The following is a 26,725-nucleotide window of genomic DNA, read 5'->3' as shown; positions in this document are numbered from 1 at the left end:
TTCCTTGGCTTGCAAATCTATCCTCAGAGGTTTGGGAAACCCTAACGTTAATTTTTAGAATGCATTTTGGATTTCTGAAATTTATTTGCACTACTATTGGCAATTTTCAACTTGTGCTAATTCAGCCCCTGGGTGTGTTTACCATGCATCCACATTTATTTTGCAATTGACGCAAACCTGCCAATAAAAGTCTGGATGATGTATTCTCCTAGTGGATCTGGGGTAAAGTCTATGAATGTCACTTTAGACAATGGAAAAAAAAATCTAAAGAAATAAACAAAATGATGTCGGACTCAAACAAGGCGGAAATTTCCGAGTTCCAGTCCCACGTTGACTTGCTTGTGCGGGGCGCCAGTTCTGTCATTGCTCTCCGCGTGTGCAAGGTGCATGTCGGGCCATTTCCATTTTATTTTTTTGTGACCTTGTCTCTGCAGAGCTTACCTGTACGCGGGCTTGGAGTACGGCGCAGAATGTTACTGTGGGAACAAACTTCCCGTGACGAGCGCAAAGGAGGACGAGTGCAACAACGAATGTAAAGGTGGCAAGGGCTCCGTATGTGGGGGCGTGAACAGGCTGTCCGTCTTCAGGATCGAGGAGCTGAGGGACGCGGCGAGAAGACGTAAGTGCTGAGGGCAGGCTGACATTACGCAATGAGAGAGGGTGGGTGTTGTCGGGTTCCCCTCTTCCAGTCGCCCGCTAAGAGGAAAGGCCTGCCCCTTCTTCTCGAGGCGTGCGATGCTTGATGCCCGCTGCATTGGGGATATGCTTGATGCCCGCTGCATTGGGATAGCTAAGGAATGACAACATGCACACAGTTATAGGACAATTACTTCCATGCCAGTCGTCGTCGTTTCCGATGTTTGCACACAGCTTGGCTGCTCACCAGACTTTCCTATGGGTTTTTATCATTGTGGACCTTTCTCGGGGTCAGATGTCAATAAATTATATTTACCTATGCAAGTGGCAGGGAAAGTTTCCCCTTCTGCCCGGCAAACACTAAGATAGCACAAAATAGCCGGAAGTAAGCAATCGATGTGAACTCGGCTTATGTGGCCGCACTACTTGCCTAGGAGCCAGACAAGATTATACCAGAATTACAGGAAAAAAATGTTTTGATAGTGGCAGGGCAGACCATTCGTACTGCCCACCATCACCGTACACGCACACACGCACTCCCCTTCACCAAAAGAAGCAAAGCAAAACGTAGGTGGGATTGGAAATGGGATGGTGGGGACTCCCTTCCAGGTAGGGTTGAATTTTAACATAACCAGAGTTTCTGACATGTTTATGAGAGCCTGCTTCACTCCAGGGGGGGATTTTCAAAAACATTTGCATGCTTAAAACTGGGTTTTAGCTGTGTGCTTTTGCAAATTGCTAGAATAGTATGCTACATTTACACTTGTAGCTCCTTTGAAAATTAACTCCAAGCTTCTTCACCATGGACACAGTAAGGGGGGGGAAAAAGACTAGGCCCTGTGAAAGATTTTGTGAATCCTGTAACGTTTTCATGATGGCAGCTTAAAATCTAAGCCCTAGGTCAGAGTTCATTCCAGTCCCTTACTGGGTCTCTGCTCAGCTCTGATAGGTAAAGCAGAATGATCCATTCCATGTCTAGGAACGGGGCAATACTTAATTTTGCACAACAGAGTTACACATGCATTTTGGTGTAGTTTCCAGCACATACTAAATACTTTGAACTCCAAGGCAAACGCATTGAAATCATTAGCTCAGTGTAAGCAGTTGTGTGATCAAAAAAAAAAAAGCAAATAATGTTAAGTAGTTATTCCGAACAAAACTGGTGAGTGTCTAATGCCGCTGTATGAATCCATGCTGCGGCCACATCTTGACTACTAGATTGCAGTTCTGATGCCCCATCTCAAATAAAGATCTAGGAGAACTAGAAAACTTACAGAGAAGGGCAAGAAGCATGACCGATATGGAACAGCCCTCCTTATGAAGAAATGGTAAACCTGTTAAGGCTCTTTAACGTGGAGAAGAGACAAAAGAGGGGTATGGAATAAGTTAATAGGGAACTGTTATTTACCCTTTCAACTAGGACTAGGGCATACGCCATGGATTTAAAGACCATTATTAGTCAGGTAAGGCTTTGGAAACCCAACACTTACCCTTGGGAGGGTAGGGAATGGATCTATTCTTTGGGTTCCTGCCTGGTACTGGTGACCTGGATTAGCCACTCTGGAGACAATGGACCTTTGTTCTGACCCAGCATGGCACTTCTCATATTCTAATACACTGGGGTTAGCACAGTTTTCTTTTTATTCTTTCTTAATCAGTCTGTTCTCTATGAGGAGGGTGGAGTTAAAAGCTGCCTTCCACCCGGCCCTACCCCCATCACCAAGCGGTCTTTATGTATGTAAGTGTGGGCCCCGCCCCGCCCTTGGTCTGGACTATGAATTACCCCTATGCTTGGGGTGGGGAGTACCACATGAAGAATTATATTTACTACTATGATTTATTTTCGGGTTTGTAGCCAGAATCCGGGATGAGACAGGGCCCCGGTCACCCCAGTACTACAATTCTGTGCCTTTCCCAGACAACCTCTCGCTTGGGGCGCCACAGACCAGAGAAAATCATCACACCAGAATAAAACAGTAGTTAACCCTGTTACTAGTATTGTGAAAGTAGACAGTAAATCCAACCAGAACATTAATGGGAAAAGTACAGTAGTGAAAATATAATATAAGCTTGCAGATTTCTTATTTTAATTCAAGCAATGCAAAAATAACACTGGGTATGTCTTGTTAGCCAGGGCAACCAACGTACCCATATGGACAGTAGAAAAAAAAAAAAAAGGAATGCTAATAGAGAAAGATTGGGGGGAAAACAGTGAAGAACACAACTTTCAGAAATTCTTTACCCCTGCGTACCAGATCCACCCCAGTGCCACCAGTTTGTAAAGAAAATATATAAAATAACACAGTATTTTTTTTTCCAACTAATCTGTGATATTCGCTGTTGGAAGATATGGTCAAGGCAGGTACTATAACTGGGTTGAAAAAATGTTTGGAGAGGTTTATGGAGGACTGGTCCAATAATTATTTGCCAAGCAGACTGGAGCTTGCCTGCTCTTTCTTCTGGGAGCAAGCACTAGGGCCTGGATCTTCCTGTTTCAATATCTAGATAATTCCAAATGGCTTGGAATGGCCACTGTCAGACAGGATGATGGACCATTGGTCTGACTCAGGCTGACACTTAATGGTTTTATGGAATGTGGTACAAATTAATTTTCGGGAAAGTTAAATTAACACTGCAGCATACATGCCTAATCTACATCTGAGGTGTTATGGTTCATAGAAGGGACTTTTACATGGAAATTTAAATTAGACCTCCTCCACAGACATCATCAAATGTGATGGACAGCTGCAGCTATGAAACTTCATCTCGTGTACATTCCATGTGGATATCCTCAAAACCCAATAGGCTGTGGGGTCCCCAGGACAGGCTTGGAAAGCTCTACAGTCAGACCTGTACCAACAGCTGTCGCTGCCAACCTGTTTTATTTTTTCCCCCCAGTCCTGATTTTGCCTCACTTCGAGTTAACATTGATTTCCCATGCCTGCAGCTGAGAGTAAAGCCAGGTCTGTATCAGCCTATGTGGAATGCATGGAGATGGTTGGCAAACATGCCTACAGTTGCTGCCTTCCACTCCCCTGGGATCCTACCGCCTGCATGCACCCTCTTTACTTCAGCAGAGACCACCGACACCACCTTGACATGGAGTGCTTTAAGCAAGCCAATGGGCTGACCTTCTGTAAAGTATTCTGTACATAACCATACAGATGTATCTTAGAATTTATGGAAAAGCATTGCACAAGTCCTATGGCTGCATAGAAAAACCTATCCACTGGCAGAAACATAAGATTTTGACATTTCAACAGGGAATTTTTCTAACACTCTATATGATTTATCAGGCATCAGCATTACAGTTTGTCATTTAAGTAACTATGGCAACCATTACAATACAATTCAAAAGTAGAGAGAAAAGCTCTGTAAATGTATGAAAAACCAAATGCCCAAGAGATTGACCAAGTTTCACACTCTCAGGAGCCTCTTTGCTAAGCCATGATGATGCACGCTAAGTGCTGAATTTGGCATTTAATGAGCATTAATGCATGACATGGGCAATGCTCGCTCAAGCGTTGCCAGTATTACAAAAGGAAATTTGACCCAATGCAAGGAAAATGTTAATGAGCTGCATTGCTGCATGCCAACAAATGCAAAATAGCTCATTAATAACTGAAAGAGAGTAATATGGGGAAATGAAGTAACATGGGAATGATCCACGCTGTAGGTACAGGCTGCTGGGCTTCATATTAGACATCGCCACCCAGTAAAAAGATCTTGGAGTCATGGTGGACAGGACTTTGAAATCATCGACCCAATGTGCGGTGGTAGTCAAGAAAGCAAATTAGAGTGTTAGGTATTATTAGGAAAGGAATGGAAAATACATGTTTTCACATATATTATCGTACAGCATATGCCTGCTTGAATTTGAATTATCCACTAGTGTGTAACTGGCTCCAAGAAGAATGCAACCAATTGTTCAAGTATTTCTTTTGCCCGCACTACTTCCTTCTAACTTCCCAGAGCACAGGCATCTCGCAGTGTCAGTGTCACTGCCCATAGCCCAACATGAAGCCAGGGACGATAACTTTCAAGCTGACGCGCATGCACGCACATGGGCGCGCCAATTGTATAACATGTGCGCATGTTACAAAATCTGCTACCCATGTGCACGATTTTATACCAGCGCGTGCATGTGCACGCAAATCCCGCCTCGAGCACGTAAAGGGGGGAATTTTAGTAGGGACGCGCCGCGACGCAAAGGGCCTATTTCTCAGTTCCCTCTGTTTGCCCCAGGAAAGGAACGGACTGCCTAAACTCCCTACATAATTCACTCTACTAGCCCCAACCCCCGCTGACTAACCCTTTTTTTTTTTTAAACTACTTACACGTTGTCCATAGCAGAAGCAAGTTACGCGGTTCTGGGATCCCGGCGTGCGCTGGTGTGCATCACTGTGCAGTCTCAACCCGTCCAGACCCTGCCCCTTTTTCGGCAAACCTTTTTTTTCTCCGCCTACCGGAAGATACGCGCGTGGCCGCGAGCCTCTTAAAATCCGCGTGGCCCGAACGCGTCCCGGTCACGCGCTTATCTCCCTGATTTGCTGCTCATTGGGGCTTTTAAAATTCTCCCTTTAGTGTGGTCGTCATTCAAATAAATATTCATATCCATGGTTATTTATTTCCCACAACAAGGCGCCCAGAGTGGATAACAACATAATTTTTTAACACTGTTTTTATTGTTACGTTAATTCATACATTGTCACTCCCAAGTTACTCGACTCCTGTCACACTCAGCACTTGGTCATCATCATAGTTTCTCCATAACAGAATGATACCATACAACATGGAATTAGTTTAAATCCCATTTTTATGAAGGCGTTCAAACATAGCGTCATGCACTCCAGCACTACTGCTACATCTTATCACTTCTATAGTGCTGCTAGATGTTGCAGCATTGTACAGATACGCATACTCAGCGGTCCTTCTCCTTGGAGCCTGCGGTCTATTCAAGACACACAAACAAGAGAAGTGACAGGCTTCATGGAACGCAGGTATTACAGTAAAAGTGGTTAAAATTAAGAGCCAGGTTTAAAACAGGGCCTTAACTAGGGTTAGGTGAGATGGGCAGCTGCCCTTTTGGGGGGGGGGGGGGGGTAGGAAAATGAGTGAAAATGGAAGTGTAGGCCGGCACAAGATGAAAATCTGGGAAGACGGGTGCCTTCCATCCAGGTTGGGTCAGAGAGAGGAAGTATTTATTTATTTATAGGTTTTTCTTTGCCGACATGCGTAAGGCACATCATGCTGGCTTACATTGAACTGAAAAGGAGGAAAATACAATGAACAGAATAACATATCATAGTTAAAGCAAATGGTGTAAAATATGAGCATGGTAAGAACATTAAATGATTATATATAATAACATAAAAAGAACTGATAGGGAGGGTAGAAGTAGTGAGTAAGGACTGTGGATCAGAGCGGGGGAAAAAAAGGAGAAGGGAGCAGGTGTGTGTGTTGGGGAGAGTGGCAGGCACAAACATGCTTGCCTGACTGGGCCATGAAAATTACAGCCCTGGTTTAAGATTTAAAAGCAATCTCAAAGCTGGGTTTTTAAGCCAAGATTTGAATAAGGCCAGAGAGAGGGAGCATAATGCACCAACTTAGGCCTGGATTTTTTAAACTTGCAGACCTTAGAAAATCCAGCGATAAGGGGGGGGGGGGGGGGGGTAGGGTGGCGAAGCGGGGGCCGGGCCTGCGAAAGCCGGCAGTGATCGCACCTCCGTAGTGCTATTGCTGCCGGCTTTCGCACCCAATAGTGCCATCATAAAAGGTGGTGCTATTGGGTGCAAAACTGGCGGCGAAAAGGGCCCTTATCTTTTCACTGTTAGCGACGTCTTCGTGGCGTCCACCCCGGTGCCGCCCCGACTCCTCCCCTTCCGGTGCGGATGTCGCCCAGAACCCACCCCAATCTAGGTATCGCGTGTGATCCCTTTTGAAAATGACCCCCTTAGGGAGGTTGTTCCAGGCATATGGTGCAACAAAGAAGAAGGCGTGGTGGAGGTGGCAAAGGAAGAGAAGAGCACAGATATGAGCAGCATGGAGGTCACGGGGGGACATAAGAGCAGAGAGATATTGAAGATCTGCAGAGTGGATGCACTTATAGGTGAGGAGGAGGATGAGGAGACAATGTAGTGGCTTAAGAAGAGGGGTTGCATGGTCTATTGACACTGGTGGAAGGTAAGTTGCACAAGTGAATTTTGAATAGATTATAATGAAGATACTGTAGATGGTTCAGAACTTCATCTGAACCAGGACAAATGTATTACTGTCCCTAATGTGCAATATCTTCTTGTTTCTGCTTTCCTGCCTTGTCACCAGTTAAGAGAATGTATAGATATTGCTGAAAGCTTTCCTACTTGTTTCATTAGATAATGATTTTTCAATGGCTTAATGGAAAGAAGAATGAAATGCTGATTCTATTTTCCATTCAAATAGATGTCTCGAGGGAAATAAACTAAACAGCCAGTGGTCGTGCATCGAATACTGTTTTGGGCTGTTTCTTTCAGGGAATGAATATTGGGAATTATGACATTTGGTCATCGATATAAGGGCTTATGCAATAAAGTCTAATGTGCATGCTAAGTCTATTTTGCATGTGCTAAAACTACAGTGCTAGATTACAAGGGGTCGATATTCAGAAAAGCTGAGCTCCTAAATATGATCCCTAAGGACCAGATTCATGAATTCTTTTCTCCTATTTTGTGTCTGTGGGAATAACCCTTAGTGAATTAGGTACTAAGTGAGGTGCCTAAGTTAACCACCAATTTTCAGCTGAAGTTAGGGGCCTACATTTTCAACTGAAATTTCAAATAAATGTTGGGACCTAAATTTAGGACTGTTATTCATTTGCCTAGATTTGGGATCCTAAATTAGATGCCTAGTTCTGAAAATCAGTGCTAAGCACCTAACTTTGTTTCCTCAATCCAATTCTGTTCCTGTAGCCACCCACATTGTAGGAGCCTAACTTTAGGGGTCTAATGAAACCAGTACCCTAAATTTAGGAAATTTTTAAAAGAAACAATTTGGGATCATAAGTCCAAAGTTAAGAGCCTCAACTTAAAAGGCTGATATGAAAGCTGAATGACTAAATTTGGGATCTTATTTGAGGCACCTATATTTGGTGCCTATTTTCAGCACCTAACTTAGGAGCCTAAATTAGGCCCTGCTACATATTCCCTACATTTCGGTGAATTGGGGCAGGTCATTTATCAAGCATCATTAGGTGTTTACCATGCAGCAAACGCCTTGCAATAGTGATAACTTTGGCGTTGTAGCTAACTTTCCCCAGGTACAATGTGACATTAGCACACATCCTAATGCTCCCAGGACAGCGTTTTAAAGGGTTGGGGGAGTCTAGTCAAAGCCCAAAGTGCTAAAAAGCTAGAGATCTTATGAGACCCTCTGTCCCATCCCTCCCACTGCCACTAGAGGCAGTCCCATTGCCCAAAAACTAAGGAAAAAAAAGTTTTAAATTGCATGGTACAGACCCTCCCCTCCCTTTCCACACCCACTCCTTTGTACAGATTCCTCTCCCCCCTGTTCAGGCCTCTGGGCACTCCTCCGACCCTTGCCAGCCATAGCTTTCTATCCCTGGTGGCTAGTGGGGCGCAAAGCGCCCCCTAAGGCTACAGGCCCTGGGCCCAGCTGGTTGCTTTTCAACTTATTCATCTAAAATAAGAGAGGGATATAAGTTGAAAAGTAGCCAGTTGATTCCATTTTACTCAGATGGTGCAGCACACAGAGCTTATGGGGCACTCTGGGCACGATTAGCCCACCATGGATAGAAAGGTATGACCATGAGAGGTCAGGGTGGTGGGCTAGGGTGGAGGGGTGGCCAGAGTCCTGAAGGGGGGAGGTTTGTGGGAGGGAAGTTCTAAGTCTAGGGGAGGAAATTTAAAGGGGTGGGATTGGTGCTGCCAACAGTGGCATAGCCATGGCTGGGCCTGGGGGGACTGAGGCCTACCCACTTTGTGCTCAGGCCCACCCAATCAGCATTGCCCGGCACCGAGAAGAGATACCCTATCGCAGGGTCGTCATGGAGCTCATCCTGTGCAGCCCAAGAAGAGGATGCCCTTTACAGGGCCGTCACGGAACTAATCCCGGGCGACCGTAATAAAGAAGCCCAGAAGAGAGGGAGAAGCCCTGATAGAGTGTGTGGCAGAGAGATCAGCCTGTGTGTGTGTGTGAGCATGAGTGTGAGAAGCCTATGTGTGAGAGAGTGCATGGGAGTGAGAAACCTGTGTGCATGTGTAAGAGAGAGCATGGGAGTGAGAAGTTTGTGTGCATGTGTAAGAGAGAGCATGGGAGTGAGAAGTTTGTGTATTTATGTATGAGAGAGTGCATGGGAATGAGAAGCCTATATGCATGTGGGTGTGTATGTGAGAGAGATCATGGGAGTGAGAAGCCTGTGTGCATGTGTAAGAGAGAGCATGGGAGTGAGAAGTTTGTGTGTGTGTATATGTTTAAGTCTTGCCTTAGACAAGAGGGGTTGTCATTGTGGCTACCGTGCCCTGCTGATTGGAGAGGGTTGGAGGGGTTGAAGGCAATAGGGGGTTTGTCACTGGGGCCCCTGTGCCTCTGCTGATCAGGTGTGTGTGTGTGGGTGGGGGATCTGGTAAGGGGGTTACTCCAGAGAAGCATGCTATCATTCTTGCACAGGTGATGGTGGTGGTGGGGGGGGGTGTGTGCCTCAGAAGGGGTTACCATCCTGCATGAAAAGAGGAGTAGGTGAATTTGCCTCAGAGTGGGGATGGGAGTGAAGGGGTTCAGCCCATGTTTTATGAGGGAGGGATGGGGTAGGATATGTCCCCATCTAACCAGTGCTTTAAGCTTGTGATGGTTAGAACAGGGGATTTCCCAACAGCTATGGATGTTATGCAAAAGCACCCAGTCTTTTTCAGAGACTAGAATGCTCTATCATAATGTATACTTCTACATTTTACCAAGTCGTATGCTAAACCACTTTCAGTGCAAGTTTTATTGTATAGGTCTCATAGTGCTTCATTGGGCATTTTTGATAAGAGGGTCAGAATGTTTTCACTACCTAGATTCCAGAGCTATCGAAATGTCCCATGCCCATGTACCCAGATTACTAGCATCGCAGCTGGCACACTTCCTCGGGCTAGCATCCCTGTGTAGAGCTCCTGCACAATAATAGACTATTACTGAGGCAGGCTGAACCTTCAGTCTGGTAAGGTTCTGCAAACAGTTTATTCTTCACTATCAATAACATTGAATTCCAACAGCTTCTAGGTGCTATAAGGGAGGCAGAGGGGGAGGTGAAGTTCATTTATAATCAGCAGAGTTGCCCATATGTCTACATGCTATAAATTGTTTTCTCAGGAATGGCCCCACTGTGTTGGAAATGATTCTGTACACTTTTGACAATTAAAATAAGCCTTGAAATGTCAGAGTTTTGCCCAAGCCCAAGGGGAAAATTGGAATATTCCTGGCTTTTTGACATGTTTCAGCCATGTGATAGGCTGCAACAATAAATAGCTATAAATACTAAAGGCCAATTAAAGGCCTGCAGGGGCTGTTTTGCATTCTGCAGTGAATGCAATACTGCAATGAATTTTGCCACAACTGCAAACCTCCCATGTTTTTGTAGGTGTCTGAGATAAATGCTGTGTTTAAAAAAGGATTGGATAAGTTCTTGGAGGAGAAGTCCATTACCTGCTATTAAGTTCACTTAGAGAATAGCCACTGCCATTAGCAATGGTTACATGGAATAGACTTAGTGTTTGGGTACTTGCCAGGTTCTTATGGCCTGGATTGGCCACTGTTGGAAACAGGATGCTGGGCTTGATGGACCCTTGCTCTGACCCAGTATGGCATTTTCTTATGTTCTTATGTTCTTAATGAATATATTCACTGAAAATATATGCTAACACCAATTTACGAAGGAAATCAGAGATGCTGGTGAGAGAGAATGGAATGCAACATCCTCTGTTCTTTGCTAGATTTTCAAATTGCCAGCTAACGGGGCTCAGGGGCTCACTGGGGAGTGCTGAGGCCAGATTGTTACCCATGCTTCCAGCCTAGGGCTGGAAAGAGTCCTTCAAGACCCTAGCCTTCCTTTAGAGGCCTTCTGCTTCTTCACATTACACACAGTCATAAGAACAAAGTGCCATGCTGGGTGAGACCAAAAGTCCATCAAGCCCAGCATCCTGTCTGACAGTGTCCAAACCCGAAACATGGATCCAGTTTCTTGTCACTAAATCCCAGGGGCACAATGTCCCTGCAGGCTGTCGAGCCCTTCATAGGGTTTCAAAGCAGCCTCCAAAACATTGCATTACAGAGAAGAAGAAAGTGGCACCTAAGTAGGCGAACATTTCTTAAAGGAAGCTCACTCGGTTAGCAACCTCACAAGCAAGGTATGTAAAGGGAATTATAGAACTACACAAGAATGCCAAACACTTGAATCGAAGATGATCACTTTGGAAACAATACAAAGATTTCATATAAACATTGGCTTTCTCACCTGTTGTTAGATATAGTAAAACTTTACAATTCCATTATTGAGCTGTAACTGTAATGTAACTTGCAATTCCTGGCATATACAGACCACCTCATGCCTGGCTGATTCTGTAGTTGGGATTTGCATAGCAAAACTTTTATTTTGTTTAATTCTAATTTTGTTTGTTTCCGTTTTCTTTAGTTTTTCAGTTTTAAAAATTTTTGTTCTAAATTTAAGTATGGTTTTTAGTTTGCTTGATTTATTTAAACAATGTAGATTTAGCTGATCCACAAATCGCAGTGGATTACAAGAAACGAACCGAGCAGGTATAAGCATCAGTATCCGAGGCTGATCTAATTTGTGGCTATTGCAGAAGTGGACCCTTGGACCGAGGTGAGGTTGGCGCTACCCACAGGGAGGAGCCCTGCAGGTCCTCACCATCGGCAGGCGGAGTTGGCTAGAGCAGAGGCCCAACAGGAACTTCACCACTACCAGCCCACGTTGCCCTTGGGTTAAGCCCTCAGGTGCTGGGGCCAGCTGGACTTAGGCGCAGGCCTCTGTGCAGGGATTAATCCATGAGTGAAGAGTCAGTTGGCCAGCGAGAAGAAAACAGGATCAGTCCAAGCAGAGGTTGGGCCGACAGCAGACAGCAAGATGAGGAGGAGGCTGAAGTTGGGGCAGGCAGCATTCAGGAAGACGAGAAGCAAGCAGAAATCACAAGGCAGGTAGAAATCCATGAAGGTCAAGAAGAAGTCCAAAATCAAGTCAAGGAAAGGAAGGCAGGGTCAGCACAGCGGAAGGCATAGAAGGAAGACAAGGGACCATGAGACAAGGATGCAAGAACTCCGAACACAAAGTCAAGGCACTAGAACCAGGGGCAGGATCAGGAACCAGGAAATTCATAGGAAACAGCTACTCCAAGGAGTCTAACTTATTGCCAAGGCGTCTGAGACAGGGCAGGCAGGTCTTAAATAGTGGAAGGCCTGTGATGTCATCTCAGGATGCCGCAGAAGATTTCCCACCTTGGGCCCTTTACATGTGCACAAGCTATGCATGCGCCTAGGGATGCCCCACTCAGTTGAGCCGCGGCCCTAGAGCAGCACATCAGGCCTTTACAGCGGCCGGCTGTGTCCCCGCCCAGCTGGCATCAGTGGGCCTCCTGCGGCCCAGGAGAAAAGGTTGGAGCAGCCAGTCACAGGATGGGACCGCGACCGGCCAAACGCAACAATGGCTTTTTCTCTGCACACCACGTGGTAGGCCGCAACAGCGCTTTTTGCACAGTTTTGCCTGCGCATTCAGCTGCCTTCTACAGGATGTTGGTTCAACCGGGGCTTCTGGCTGTGCATCCAGATTATGCATTCAGGTTTTGGATGCTTAGTTGGGCGTCAGCTTGGGCATCCAGTTTGGGCGGCATCTGGCTTAGATGTGTGCTTATCCTGAGTGTACAAATTTGTGTGCGCTTAGGTTGAGATGCCTAGCCTTGTGGCGCCTGATCTTGGGACGCCTAACTTTTGGACGCCTGAAATTTGAATGCATATAAAAAAATAATAAATGCACCTATAGCTAAGAAACCTAAGCGCCTTGCCATGTGCGCAGCGTGTTATGTTTGGGTGTCTCAGCCAGGCCTGCCCTCTAACTTGTGCCAGCGCTGTTTAGAGGCTCAGGGAGCATTATCTTCCTTTGATTTTACTAAGTCTGGCTCTTCCCAGCCTGTTGAAGGTCTGGGTAATGATGTGTAAGGAGTGACGGTGGATATTGGAATTCCCTTGGCCGGTTCCTCAGTAGTGGATGGCAGCTCACTGGGCACCGCACAAGTGCCTCCTGGTTTTGGCATGGATCCTTCTGCATTTTCTTGGATGGAATTTTTTCAGGGATTGCAATCCTTTCTGTAGATGCAGCCCTCAGCTCCATTAGATCCTGTAGGTCAGATCCTCTGGTGTTTGCCTCTCCCTTTTCCGGTACTACATTTAAGCGCTGAAGTACACCTCAAGCTGCAGGTGTTCCTGACACGAATCTGGAGGGCACTGATAACGAGGCAGATCCTGACTCTCTGGAGGATGAGGAAATCCCTCTGGGATTGGAAACATAGGACTGTTGTACTTCTTTCATAGAGATGAACTGCCGGCCCTGATTTCCCATATATTGAAGATGCTGGGAGTCCCTGGGGCAGATTCCATGTCTGAGCCAAAGAAAAATCCCATTTTGGTTTCTTTGCGTAAAGTCTCTTGTTTTTTTCTTGGTTATGGAGGCCATTCAAGAGTTGATTGATCTTGAGTGGAATGCCCAGAGACACATTTTAAAGGGAGTTGGACCTTAGAGGCCTGTACCCTCTGAATCCAGTGGTGAGAGACCATCGACATTTCCCAAAAGTGGATGCGCTTCTCTGTGCCATCTCTAAACAGACGACTATCCCCATGGAGGGAGGAGCGGCCTTGAAGGATGCGCAAGATAGGAAAATTGAGGCCACCCTTAAGCAAACATTTGAAGCAGTAACAATGACATTGCAGATAGCTTCTTGTTGTTCCCTAGTGACTCGCTCTTGTTTGCTTTGCTCTCAGGAGGATGATGACTCTGGTGTGAATTCCAGGACAGTTACAAAATCCGCCACTTCCTTTTTAGCAGATGAGGGCTGCGATTTGGTACGCACCTTGGCCAGAGGAATAGCTTTGGTAATAGCTGCCAGACATCAGTTATGGCTGAGAAACTGGTCGGCCGATGCGATCCTCAAAACTAATCTTACGAAATTGCCTTTTAAAGGCTCGCTCTTGTTTAGTAGTGAGTTGGAGAAACTGGCCAGTAAGTGGGGTGAATCTCTGGTTCCCCAGTTGCTGGAAGATAAGCAGTTGCTGTGCCCCTTTGGTTTGAGTGGTCATCTCAGGGGATCCAATCGGTTTCGTCCCTACAGAGGGACAACTTTCAAAAGACTTGGCCTTTTGGCTGGTCTCAGACCTTTCGTCCCAGACAGTCTAAGCGAGGCATGGGCTCGGGTAGTGGAACCTCCTAAACCTCCCAATAAGGTTTTCCGACCCACCTCTGGGAACAAGAGATGGGACGCCTCTCTATCTTTTTCAGAGGTGGGTCAAGATCAAAGCAGAGTCAGATCTTCGTGAAGGATAGGCCCTGGAGAGGGCTTGCTTGTTGAAGCATGGATATTCTACTGCAGTGATTGCTACCTTGTTATAAGCATGAAAGTTCTCTACTTCCTTAGCCTATGTGTGCATTTGGCGAGTGTTTGATGCTTGGTATGAAGATCGAGGAGTGCTTCCTCGTTAAGTTAGGATCCCGCTTATTTTGGAATTTTTGCAGGATGGGTTGGCCCTTAATTCCTTGAAGGTACAGGTAGTGGCTCTTGCCTGATTCAGGGGCCAGCTGAATGTTGATCTTATCTTGATATGGCCCATTTCTTGAGGGGAGTGAAACTTCTTCATCCTCCCTTGCGTTTACCGGTTCCTTTGTGGAGTCTTAATCTGGTATTGGATTTCTTGTCGGGTCCTACATTTTGACTGCTGCGTAGCCATTCTTGCAGTTACTGACCTTGAAAACGGTAATTCTGGTGTTGATATGTTCTGTGTGTCGAGTTTCTGAGCTGCAGGCCTTGTCTTGCCAGGAGCCGTTCCTTCCTCTAGGAGTGATACAACTGCATACTGTTCTTTCTTTCTTTCCTAAAGTGGTCTCAGATTTTCACTTCAATCAGTCCATTTCCCTGCTGTCTTGGATAAGGAAAGAGAAATATCACCTGTTGTGTCCCTTGGATGTCAAGAGACATGTCATGAGGTATCTGGAGGTTTCTGAAAGATGGATAATCTGTTTGTCCTTCATGATGGAGGTAAACAGGGTGAGCCGGCTTTGTGGGCTACAATAACATCCTAGATTAAGGAGGTAGTCACGGTCGCATATGTGGTCGTGGAAAAGCCGTTGCCTACTCAGGTTAGGGTTCATTCCAATAGGGCTCAGGCAGTGTCATGGGTGGAGGTTAGACTGTTATCTTCCATCAACATTTGCCGAGCTGCGGTGTGGTCCGCTTCATAAACCTTTTCCAGGTATTATTGGCTGGATGTGCAGGCCCGGAAGGTCACAGCTTTTGCACGTACATTTTTGACTGGACTGCGGGCAGCCTCCCACCCTATTTGGGAGTAGCTTGGGTTCATCCCCACTGGTCCTGAGTCCATCTGTCTACACGCTAGGAAATGAGAAATTACTACTTACCTGATAATTTCCTTTTCCTTAAAGTAGATAGATGGATTCAGCTTCCTGCCCTTGGCTGCCAAATGATTGTGTTATGGTCCTCCTGTGTGGCTACATGTTCCAGAGGATTACTGGTAAGTGTTAATTCAGTCCCCATATTAGTATTCATACATTCTTGAGTTCATTGTTTCTTGTTGGGTAAGTACAAATTGGTTGTCTGTTTCTAATCAAGTTTTTTTCTAGTTTGTCCACAGTTGCTTTTGAAGAGAATTGTGGCAGGCTGATGTCACTGCAGGGGTATATATACTGTGACATCAGCTCGCTCTGTCTCCATCTGCTGGGTAGAGGTGCATAACCCACTGGTCCTGAATCCATCTGTCTACCTTAAAGAAAAGGAAATTATCAGGTAAGTAGTAATTTCTCATTCCTTTTAACATGCGCGAAGACCCCTGAGTTTTTTCAGGGGCCGAGTACTCCAAACGCATATTATTCCAAGTTAGTATGCATGAGAAACAAAATAAAAAAATGTGGGGTTTTTGGTTTCTTGCTAAAAAAAAAAAAAAAAAAAAGACATGAAAAGATATACAAAAATGTCATTGTTATTGTCTGTGTCATATCAGACACAAGCACATCCCTATTCTTTAGTATTTAAAGTCAGTGTAACTACAGTGGCCCTTCACTGACCTGATGAAGGGAGAATGACTCTAGAAAGCTAGAGGTATTGAATTAGTCCAATAAAAAGATCTCACCTACTTTGTGTTTTTTGAACCTAATTTTTACCATGAATACTCAGTTCTTTTGCATATTCTACTGTTTTATTCCCTACAGATCCCTGATAGTTCCATTTTATCCTCTATAAATTCAATATAATTGTGTGGGTTTAAATGTGTGGGACAGGAATCACAGGAGAATAAGGAAGATAGACAGTCAGTCAGAAATGCTAATATGAAGCAGTGCTTCATTCAAATAGAATAAAAAGCAGCAGTAAGATTTTTATATATAGATAGATATATATTTTAGCCTTCCTTTGAAGTGTGCATATGTTACATGCAGAGCAGAGGCTCTGCTTTCAACTCCTCCTCCTATGTGATGGGTCACGGTAATTCTAGAACTGAAAACCAGGTGGATGGGGTAACTGGACAGACTGGATTTAATTGAATTTATTTTGGCCCTTCTACTTTTACCAGGAAATCCTGAGGTTGATATTCAAAAGCATTTAACCGGATAACTCAGAAGTTATCCGTCTAAATGAATATTTGGGCACATATCCCACTAAATTCTAGCTGGCTACTAAGTTAGGCAGCTGGAATTTAGCTGGATAAGTTAGGAGGGTTCTAGGGGTATCACTGGGAGAAGTTGAGTTAGCCACTAAGTTATCCAGCTAGCTCCAATATTCAGATTTAGCTGGATACCTTAACCCGCTAAGTCTGGTTGGGCCAAAGACCTGCCCTAAAGTTAGCCAGTTAACTTTAAGATAACCGTCTGTATTCAATAGTGTGGCTGCACTATTGAATAAACCTGCAAAATTAGCTAGACAAGATTTTCCGGCTAACATTGCTATCCGGACAGTGACTGAATATGGATCTCTACCTGTTCAAAGCGGATTACATACAATTAATAGCCCACCCACCGAAGCAAAATTAAAATTATATAGGGAGCAATTTGGCAACTCCCTGTACAGCAGTAAAGTCTGCGCATACAGGGGTAGATTTTAATATGTGCGCAAGCTTTCCTGCATGCAAACATGGACGTGCCAATTTTATAACATGCACGCGCACGAGTGTGAAGTCCGCGCAGCAATGCAATTGGCACTTCCCCTAATTAGAGCGGACTGGGAGGGACTGGGGAAGTGCCAATTAGGAGCGGACTGGGAGGGAACTTCCCTAACCCCCCCTGCCTAACCTTCCTTCCCCTTCCCCTCTCCTCCCCACCCCCTAAACCTATCCTACCTTACCTCTTTTTTTTTTTTTTAAATTTTGTTACGTGCTGCTCCTCGGGGGTACAAGTAATTTACGCGCGCCAGGCAGCACACCAGTGCATGCCGGGTTCCTACCTGTGTAACTTTACTTCTGCTGTGGACGGCTGGTAAGTCATGAAACCAAAAAAAAAAACTAAGCTAGTTAGTGGGGTTTTAAGGGTCAAGGCTAATAAAGAAAAAGGGAGGCAAGTTAGCTGGGGGGGGGGGGTTAGGAAGTCCTCTCCTTTACTGAGGCGAAATGGGGAAACAAGTAATTGCATTGGCACATGTATCTACTAAAATCCTCCCCCCACTTACGTGTTTGAGGTGGCATTTGTGTGCATATGCGCACATCAATGTAAAATTGTGCACCCGTACAGCCGATTTTCTAACAGATGTGCATATACGCACATGCTATAAAATTGCCGCGGCCATGTGCGTGAGTCAACAAACGCGCGTGCAGGTCTTTAAATTCACATTTATTAGTTTTTGTTTCAGGTCAGGGGGTTACTGGCCTGCTTGACCTGGAGGAGCATAGAATATTTCTTTCAGTGATTCATCTTCCAGGAGCTGTGGTTGTAGGTCTTTTATGATCTGTCTTGAGTTTCCTGGCTCCAGGTTGTACGTTACTGCAAATGGTACCCACTCAATGGTGGTCCTCCTCTTGTATGCTACATCTTCACTGTTTGTCGCCTCTGTCAAACCCATCCGTTATTGAGCTGTAATTATACTGTAATCTGCAACTTCATGGCATATAGACAAGCTCATGCCTAGCTGACTCTGTAGTATTTAAACTCTGCGTGACTGTCTCTTGACTGACTTAATAAAGGGTGAATAGCTTTTGAAAGCTAGTCACAGAGGTACTGAGTTAGTCTAATATAAAGGTATTGCTTTTAACTTGTTTGGCCGGCATTTGTACACATTCAAGTGGACTGACATGGCACCCATAATATATTAACAGTACTAACAAATATTGGGTTCATATGACAAAAAGGATGGGATTATGGGGAGGGAAGATGGGTAGCATTGAATATTGGAAAAAGGGTGTGATACTTGCTTCATAAATGCGTTGCTTGTTTGGCTGTATTTTTTTATGCTCGTGATGTTATGCAACGTTTGTTTTGGCATGTTTGTGAATCACCCAATAAAAACCGTGATTACAAAAAAAAAAAAAAGGATTGAGCAGCTCTGTGTAATACAGTGTATCCCATAATTGTTATTAATGTCTGCTAATTGCTAGTATCAGGTTTGTTCTCATATCGGGGCTTCCTAGACCTGCCCTCATGACCCTCACTGATAGGTTTTCAGAACATCCCCACTGAATATGCATGAGACATTTATATATGGGGGTCTCCAATTATGAACATTTATCTCATTCATATTCATTGTGGATATCTTGAATATCCAACTGACTCTGAGGTTGGCCTACCATAGCTACAATGAGGTAAAGCCAGGTTTCAGTCTGTCTCATAATATGACATTTCTTGGTAACTCTACATGCCATGCGACCCAGTTTCCAGATGCAAATTTGTTTTTACTTCTATTGCAGTGCATTGGGTTATTGATAACCATCTGCTTTCTTTCGGAAATGTACATTGCACACAGCAGGTATCAAACGCATGGGGGGGGGGGGGGTGTCAAAAAGTCAGGAACTGAGCTTCTTTCTCTGTGCTGCCCTAATTTTGTAGTTTTCTCATTCTCACCACTGGAAGCTTTGCTGTTTTTTGTTTTTTTTTTTATCAGAGCTTTTAGCCTTTCAGGAAATAAAAAAAAAAAAAAGCACATATATCAACTGTAAGCCCTAGTCATCTAAGAATAGCAAGCCGTGCACTGATGGAATTTAATTGAAACTGCTCTACTGGAAGGTGGCTATTAAAACGGCATGTGCCTTCTCATGCCAGTCAATTTGCAGCACATTTCGTTCCAGGGTTTGTGAATCAATGCCCTGACTTGCCAGGTGCTCTGCATATGCATAGCATTTCCCCCCTTCCTGTTCGCGGCTGATACTGTTGCTTGGCGATTAGCGATACTCCGCTAGTTCGGTTTTCTCAAGAGGGAACCTATTTTCGTGTTGCTGCAGGCAGGACTCCTGTCCATCGAGGGTGCTTCAGGGTCCCGAAGAATCTCACGGACGCCTTCCCTACCTCTTTCACGCAGTTCAACTTGACGGCGGAGACCTGCTCAGAGTTTTGCTCCGATAAGGTAAGTCCAAATCGGGTTTTTATTTGACATTTCCGTCGTCTTTGCTGTTCACTTGAGGTGGTAATGAAATTTTCTCCAGTAGGAGGTTTGAAGCAAACTCCGCCCCTGCACAGAGTTTTCCCAAATGTGGAAGAGTTTATTAGTTGATATTTCTGACACGAGGAGTACAGAGTGGCTCAGCTTTCTGTCACTAGGACAAATCCTGCTTAGTAGTATGAGAAGTCCTTTTCTGAAAGTCTCATGCAAAAAGAGTTTCATGGCTCTTAAGTTGAGTTCCTAGTGCAAAGGTCTTCAAATCACCAGACCAGCAGTTCTCAAATCTTGTGCTTAATTGTTAATTGACTGAATTTTTTTTTTTTTTTTTTAAATCTTGATTTGAATTTGCTACCAGTTAGTTTATGGAATGCCCTCTAGTATTTGATAGAGAGTATATAATAGTTTCCCATAAACTTGTTCTCCATCATTCATGATTTTGTAACTTTCTATCATACCCCTCTGTTACCTCTTCTCCAAGCTGAAATCCCTTACCTATTATGCTGTTCCATCCTGTTGCTCTTCACTGCACTTTCTCTAGTACTGCTAGGTCTTTTTTGAAATGTGTTGACCAGAGCTACATGCAGCACTCAAGGCATACTTTTTGCTGTTTGTCATAAGGAGCTAACATATGACATTACCTTCTTAAATTTAATGTGGCCTAGTGTTTAAGCCTACTTTTTTTCCTATTATAATCCACTGTCTAGCTATGAAAGGCGGAGCAGATATAAAAAATTAAATTAAGACTTGATCCCACCATGGACCGATACAGAGGCATTGTTATATTCCTTACCAGATCATTCCTAACTTTGCTTTTTTTTTTTGGCTGCTATCACACACTGAGCTGATGATTTCAATGTGATTATATATTTATGGAAGCAGTGTTTTCTTGGTAAAGCAAAATCTAAGTTTCCCAATGGTTACAGGACAACCTTAATTATGGCAAGGGGGAAAAATGACTGAGACAGATTCTTCTGAAACTGCCTCATTTTTAGATGTAAGATGAGGGGATTGGATGGGCCGAGGAAATTGATGGAAGATTGCAGAGTCCTTCACCTCTAGGGTTTTCATTCAACTCGTTTTTTTTTTGTTTTTTTTTCCCATAGAGATAAAATGGAAATAGAGCCTTAGGGCCGGATTTTCAAAAGGTTACATGCGCTGGGCCTATTTTCAAAAGGCCCGGCGACTCGCGTAAAGCCCCGGGATGCGTGTAAGTCCCAGGGCTTGCAAAAAGGGGTGGGGCAGGCATAACAGGGTAGGCCAATTTTTTTTTGGGGGGGGTTCAGCTTAGGGCTGGGGGGCAGGGAGTTAGAGGAAGGGAAGGTGGGGTGGGGGGTAGGGAATTGGGGAAGGCAGTGCGGGCTCGGCGCGCGCAAGTTGCATAATTGTGCACCCCCTTGCACACACGCGCATGTTACAAAATCGCGTCTTAAAATCTACCCCTTAGTGAATCAGCTGCTGATTCAATTTTATTATTTATTTCATTTAAATCTGATTTTCTGCTTTTGCAATTGCTTCTCAAATTGGAGTACAATAAATACAAAATACAAACATCCTAAAAACCTTAATAAATAAAACAGAATCATGCCCCATAATCTTAATCAGAAATAATCAAATTGCACTTCAACACCAGTAAACATCCCATAGCTGATCACGAGCAATAGCCATTTATTTTGTCTTGAATGTATCAGAGAAAGCGTGATAAAAAAAACAAACAAGTTTTTAATTTTTTTTGGGCTGGGAGTGGCTGAAATTCATTACTGTGGGGAAACCTTTTGGTAGCTTATATGAAAATTAGTTGGTGGCCTTAGTCGCCGGTATAATATTGTTCATTGGAAAAAAAAATAGCCATCATATTTTGGTCCCGTTGCTGGTATTTCAATGAAGAGGTCCAAGATTTCACCAAGCACAGAGACTTTCGAGAGCATTAAGAGAGAGTTGTGAGCATGGAATAACTTTAATTTAATTTCATTCTTTCTTTCATTTTCTAGTTCTATATTTCTTTATTTTTTTGTTTTAGATTCAGTTTTATTTCTGTCAATTTAGCACACACTAAATGGTTTTAGTGTGCCCTAAATCATTTAACACACGCTGACATGATTTAATGCATTCTAAAATGACAGAAATGACACGAGGAAATGGTTGTGTGAAAGTGCCCTCCAAGTGCACGGTTTTCCTCCCTCCCCCCGAGCATGGCATTTTTTAATCCAGCTAAAAATGTGTGCACTATGGCAGCCTGCACTTACTTTCAGCCAGACCAGCTTACCCTGGTAAATGACTTGGAACGTGTCTTCAAAAGTCACCACTAATATTTTAAAACATCACATAGAAGAGAGTAAAACTGAATGGTATTAAAATACTTTGGTACAGTTTTCGTTTAGATCATCCTTGCCTATTTTTTAGAGGCAAAGGAGGGGGCCAACTTGGGGCACTGCAGTGCTATAATAGAACTATATATTTTAATTGTAGCCCCCATGTATCCAGTGTTCAAAGTGGGGAATGATAAAAACACACATATAAAATCAAATGCTTGACATGGCCAACATACCTAGGGGAACATATATTTCAGATTCTTCTATTTAAAAAAAATTATTTTAAAAATTCATGTAGGAAAAAAAAATGTGATAATGTCTAATCAGTTCGTTAATAAGAGTGGCTCAGTAGTCTGCACAAATCACCAAATGTAAGTGGGCCCGTGGAGATTTATAAAATCCCATGCAACTCAGCCTCAGAAGTGCTCGCATATTTTTCAGTATGCAAGCATATCTGTAATACAGGAACACACATACTTTTTCTAACCATTTTATAATGTTATGTGCATATACTTCACACGTTATAATTGTAACTTATGCGAATGGAAACTCAGAGTTATATACGAAGGCGCATATTTTATAAAGAATGACGGTAACTTTTAAAAGCCACACGGGCGTACATATGCGCGCTTATGGGTGGCCCGTGTGAATGGATGCGGCCATTTTATACAATGTGCATGTATATGTGCGGATAATATAAAATCGGCTTATGCTCTTAACATGTGTGCGCAATTGTGTATGGACACGTGCTTGTGCACGCAATTGTCGGCTCTTCCACGTAAGTGGGGGGGATTTTATTCGATATGCGTGCCGATGCAATTACCAGTTTCCTCAGTCTGTTCCCAGTTCACCCAGGTAAAGGCCCCCGCCTTCCTAACCCCCATACTTAACCTTCCTCCCTTTCACCCTATTAACCCCGACCCTTCAAACCCTGCTGACTAGCCCTGATTTTTTTATTTTAAAACTTACGCACCATCCATAGCAGAAGAAAGTTACGCAGTAGGGGACCCGGCGCGCGCTTTCTGTGTAAATACTTACGTGCACATTTCAAGTTACCTTCCTGGAACACCCATGCCCCGCCCATGCTCCGCACACACCACGTCTATGTCCCACCCTTTTTCACTTTTTGATTTATGCATGTTCCAGGAAATATGCGTCTATTTGGGTGCTTCTTAAAATCTGCGCAGCGCGCGCCAACCTGAGACACACACGTATGGCATGCATAGGGCTTTTACATTTAACCTTAATACATGTACATCACTTCTGACAATACTTGTGCTTCCGCTTGCAACCACCAGTTCTCCGACATATCCACCCTGGCCTCCCACCACTTAACTCATACCTCCCACCCAGAAACTTCAGTCAAAAGACGAGTTCAATTTCACTTCCGTGACTTAATATGCAGGCATAAAAGTGTGCGAACTAGTTCAGTGATGTAGGCGCAAATTCCACTTACAAAATAGCGACTTGCGTGCATACTTGTGAAGCTTGCCTTTTAACAGCTCTAAACCATCCCTTTATCTCCCTTGTTAAAATGTATGCATGACACTGCAAGTATGCGCATACTCGCAATGTTTGCAAATTGGCATATAAGCATGAACAAACTACTTAAACACTTATATGCTGATTTTATGCCCGTCTATATTTCTTCATTTTATGTTTGCAACGTATTTCCACCAGATAATTTATCTTCCTCCAATGCCTGTTTCTGATTTTAGCCTAATTGAATGTTACAGGAAAAGCCACGTAAAACAATATTCCAACTGTATATTTTTAATCAATAAAAATAATTGCAAAATCCTACAACCCTCATAATGTTGGGCTAATTGAGCCATCGCATAAATTGGTCCTGCTTCATGTAGAACCGCTAATGAAATTCTGTTCTAGAATACCTTCCAAGAATTTATTTTCACTTTGAAAAGGAATTGAAAGTATTTAGAAAACAGCAAATCATTATCTTAATTTCTTCTCCTGTCAACATGCTTTCCCAAAGATGGCATTTCTATAAAACATTCATAAGAACTCGCAAAGCTGTAACACATGCCAAAAATATATTGTATTCAAGGAGAGATGATGGCTAAGCTGGCCATTGGATGCCATTTTAAAAAGCATTTGCTAGACAAGCTGCAAAAGACACTGTGCAGTGTCTATATTTTTAAAACATTTTGGTTTTCTTTTTCTATTGAGCTTTTTTTCTTTTTTTTAGGCGGGGGGGGGGGGGGGAGAGGGGAAAGAGAGGGGCAGGTGCTGTTCCTTTGGGTTTCTAGCTCGACAGGACACCACAGCTAGGGCTGTGGTGTCCTGACCCTTCATTCACAGCTAACCACTTTTCCCTCCACACTGCCTCCAAGCCCATTAAAACTTTTCTCTCCTTACTGTTCCACCAGCCTCCTTCCCCCAAAGCTATTCCAAGTTACCATCACCGTGGCAATGTGCAGCAGCTCCCTCCAGAGCCCAGCAGCCGTGCACCCTGACCTGGCCAGTCGGTGTCGTTGTTGGGATGATGGTTGGGGGACATTTTCACTCCTGAGGGCCTCTGAATGCTACTTTCACAGCATCCCCATGCTGAGGTATATTTGAATTAGTAAAGCCTAGTGGTCGGTAGCCTAGAATTCTATGCATTGCTGAGTTGAATACCTCTATGAATTGGCAAACAGAGACGGTTATTTTACCTCTAGGGTAGCCATTTTCTATCCAGATGACTAAGTCATCACCAACATGGCAGCCAACTGGTTCTGTTCCATTTTTTTTTTTTTTTTTTTAAGTCAGACTGATCCCATTTTGGCTTTTAGTCTACTTTCTAAAGGCTTATAAGACCACTGTATGCATGTGTGTCTGTGTGTTCCAAAAGATTTTCTCTTTGGTGTCTTAGTGACATGAAATTTTAAGGATGTATTTAAGGGGAACCTGAGGATTGTAAACAGGGTATGGGTTGCTTTTTTTTGGATCCATGCATCTATGTGTATGCATCCAAAAAAGTAGACTTCATTAGTGGAACTGCACTTGGTAACCATAATTACCATTTGGTGGCTTGTATGAAATGAGTTGATCAGTTCCCAGAGGGGAAATATCTCTGTTAATGTAAATTCAGTTACTTATTACTTTTATGCTTTGGCATAAATAAAACCTTCCCAGTTCTTTTTTCGACTTAGCAGTTTTCTCCTTCTCCTATTTAGCGTCCAGCTCAACCACACCCAGGGCTAGGACCTGATGCTAAAAATCTTCATTCTCGTCTGGCCAGGGATATTTTCCCCTGTTTTATATCTTCTTCCAGCTTAAGTCCATAATTACCACCGCAGTTCATTGTCTGGGGTCTCTAAATCTGGCCTCTAGGTTTCACCATTGCACAATGTCTGGCTCTCTCTCTAGCAGAGGCAGTGAATGCTGCCTTTGCAACAGCCCTGACCCCAGCCGACTTGGAGAGCAGAAGACATGTGCCGGGAACTGAACCCAAGTCATTCTGCGTGGCCAGTCTGGCATCACTTTACACTGCCACGCAGCTGTCCCAGTTGAACTGTAGATCCAATTGGAACTGAAGCAGTTTTGAACACATTAAAGAGTTCACAGAAGTGTTCGTGGAGATTGATGAGATTTCTGTCGTGGAAGATCAGACTTCCTCAGATTGACTCCATGATTTTCACCTGACTCTGACAAGGGTTGCTGCATCAGGTCATGCGAGACCTGAAGTATCTTGACTGGAGTACTAATTTTCCTAATTCCACAGTCCTGCTCTTCACCAGTGTTGGTTTCTGCCATAGTGAGCAGAATCGACAGTTTGACCACCATATTTTTCACAAAGAAGGTTCCAGTGGATAGCTGTAGCAATCTTATCTTAGGACTGCAGTTGTGGAGAGTCCATCTCTCAAGCCAGCATAGAGCTTTCCTGCACTTAATTTGATGTGGAGGCTGTATGGCATGAGACATAGGACAAAATAGAGGAGCAAAATCACACATCTCAAAATAATCATCAAAAAATCAAGATAGGGTGGCAAGAATACAATCAAATTAAACGAATCGGAGATAAAAACGGCCCTGTTCCCATAAATGCACTGTTGAGGTTCAGGAGGTATCAGAAAAGAATAGGGTGCAGCTGCAATAGCTTACTGTCTCCCGCAGAAATCGATTATTTACCCCAAAATTGGTCTATTTTAAGTAATTATTCTTCAGTGCAGATGAAATCAATGGGAAATCAGAAAGCACAAAGGCACCAATCTAAACAATCACAAACTCCCCAATCCCTAATGCTGACATGTTGACCAATGTTTTGGTGGGATGAGGGGGTGTAGTCTTCCATGTACTTATCTGAGATTGAGGCTTATCTACGAAACTGAACAAATCCATAGGTGTCCATTGATCCTATACACTTATGGATTTGAATTCTCATGGAAGACTATATCTCCTCTCTCCCGCCCTGAAGTAGGCACCACCGAAACATCAATTGATGTCGGGGATTGGGAAGTTTGTGAAAATAATTTGCCACGAAGAGAGAATTTAAAAGGCGCTGGACAAGAAAAGCACACTATGCAAATGAAGGAAGAAATTAAAGTAAACTTCATGGAAATACAATATGCAGCCTCATCGCTAAAGAATGCAGTCTGATTAGCTGATGGTGATGTGCTGCTTAATTACAGTACTGAAATCAAATTCAAGGGATGAAATTATGGGTTTGGAAGTGTCGCAGACCTTCGTGCTGGGTTCTGTGAGAAGGTCATGCCAGCAATGTTTTATTTACAGTTGTAAGTTAAATAGTATTTTGGGTGCAATTCCAATCATTGTTATTGGTTGGAAAGAATGTTAATTCCTTAGAAATACTGAGTTTCATTAACTTAAGTGTTCAGAAGGTTCACGGTTTCTGCGCTGCCTGTATTTAAAAGAAATATGAAAAACAACAGTAAAGCAAGCAAAGTTTTTTGCTTATTATAGCAATAATTATCT

At 43.7% G+C, this 26,725-nt stretch overlaps 1 protein-coding gene across 2 annotated transcripts in view; it reads left to right on the top strand.

Annotated features, from left to right (window-relative positions):
* Positions 1–26,725, top strand: part of WSCD1 (WSC domain containing 1) — a 101,932-nt gene that overhangs the window by 58,258 nt on the left and 16,949 nt on the right. For both annotated transcript variants that reach the window (XM_029612525.1, XM_029612526.1), the window contains exons 4-5: positions 435–619; positions 19,324–19,445. In XM_029612525.1, coding sequence (XP_029468385.1) covers positions 435–619; positions 19,324–19,445 — 307 coding nt within the window. The remainder of the gene's footprint in view (positions 1–434; positions 620–19,323; positions 19,446–26,725) is intronic.

The sequence above is a fragment of the Rhinatrema bivittatum genome, chromosome 8, assembly GCF_901001135.1.
Source record: "Rhinatrema bivittatum chromosome 8, aRhiBiv1.1, whole genome shotgun sequence".
Classification (NCBI taxonomy): domain Eukaryota; kingdom Metazoa; phylum Chordata; class Amphibia; order Gymnophiona; family Rhinatrematidae; genus Rhinatrema; species Rhinatrema bivittatum.
This window is presented reverse-complemented; position numbering and strand designations above follow the sequence as displayed.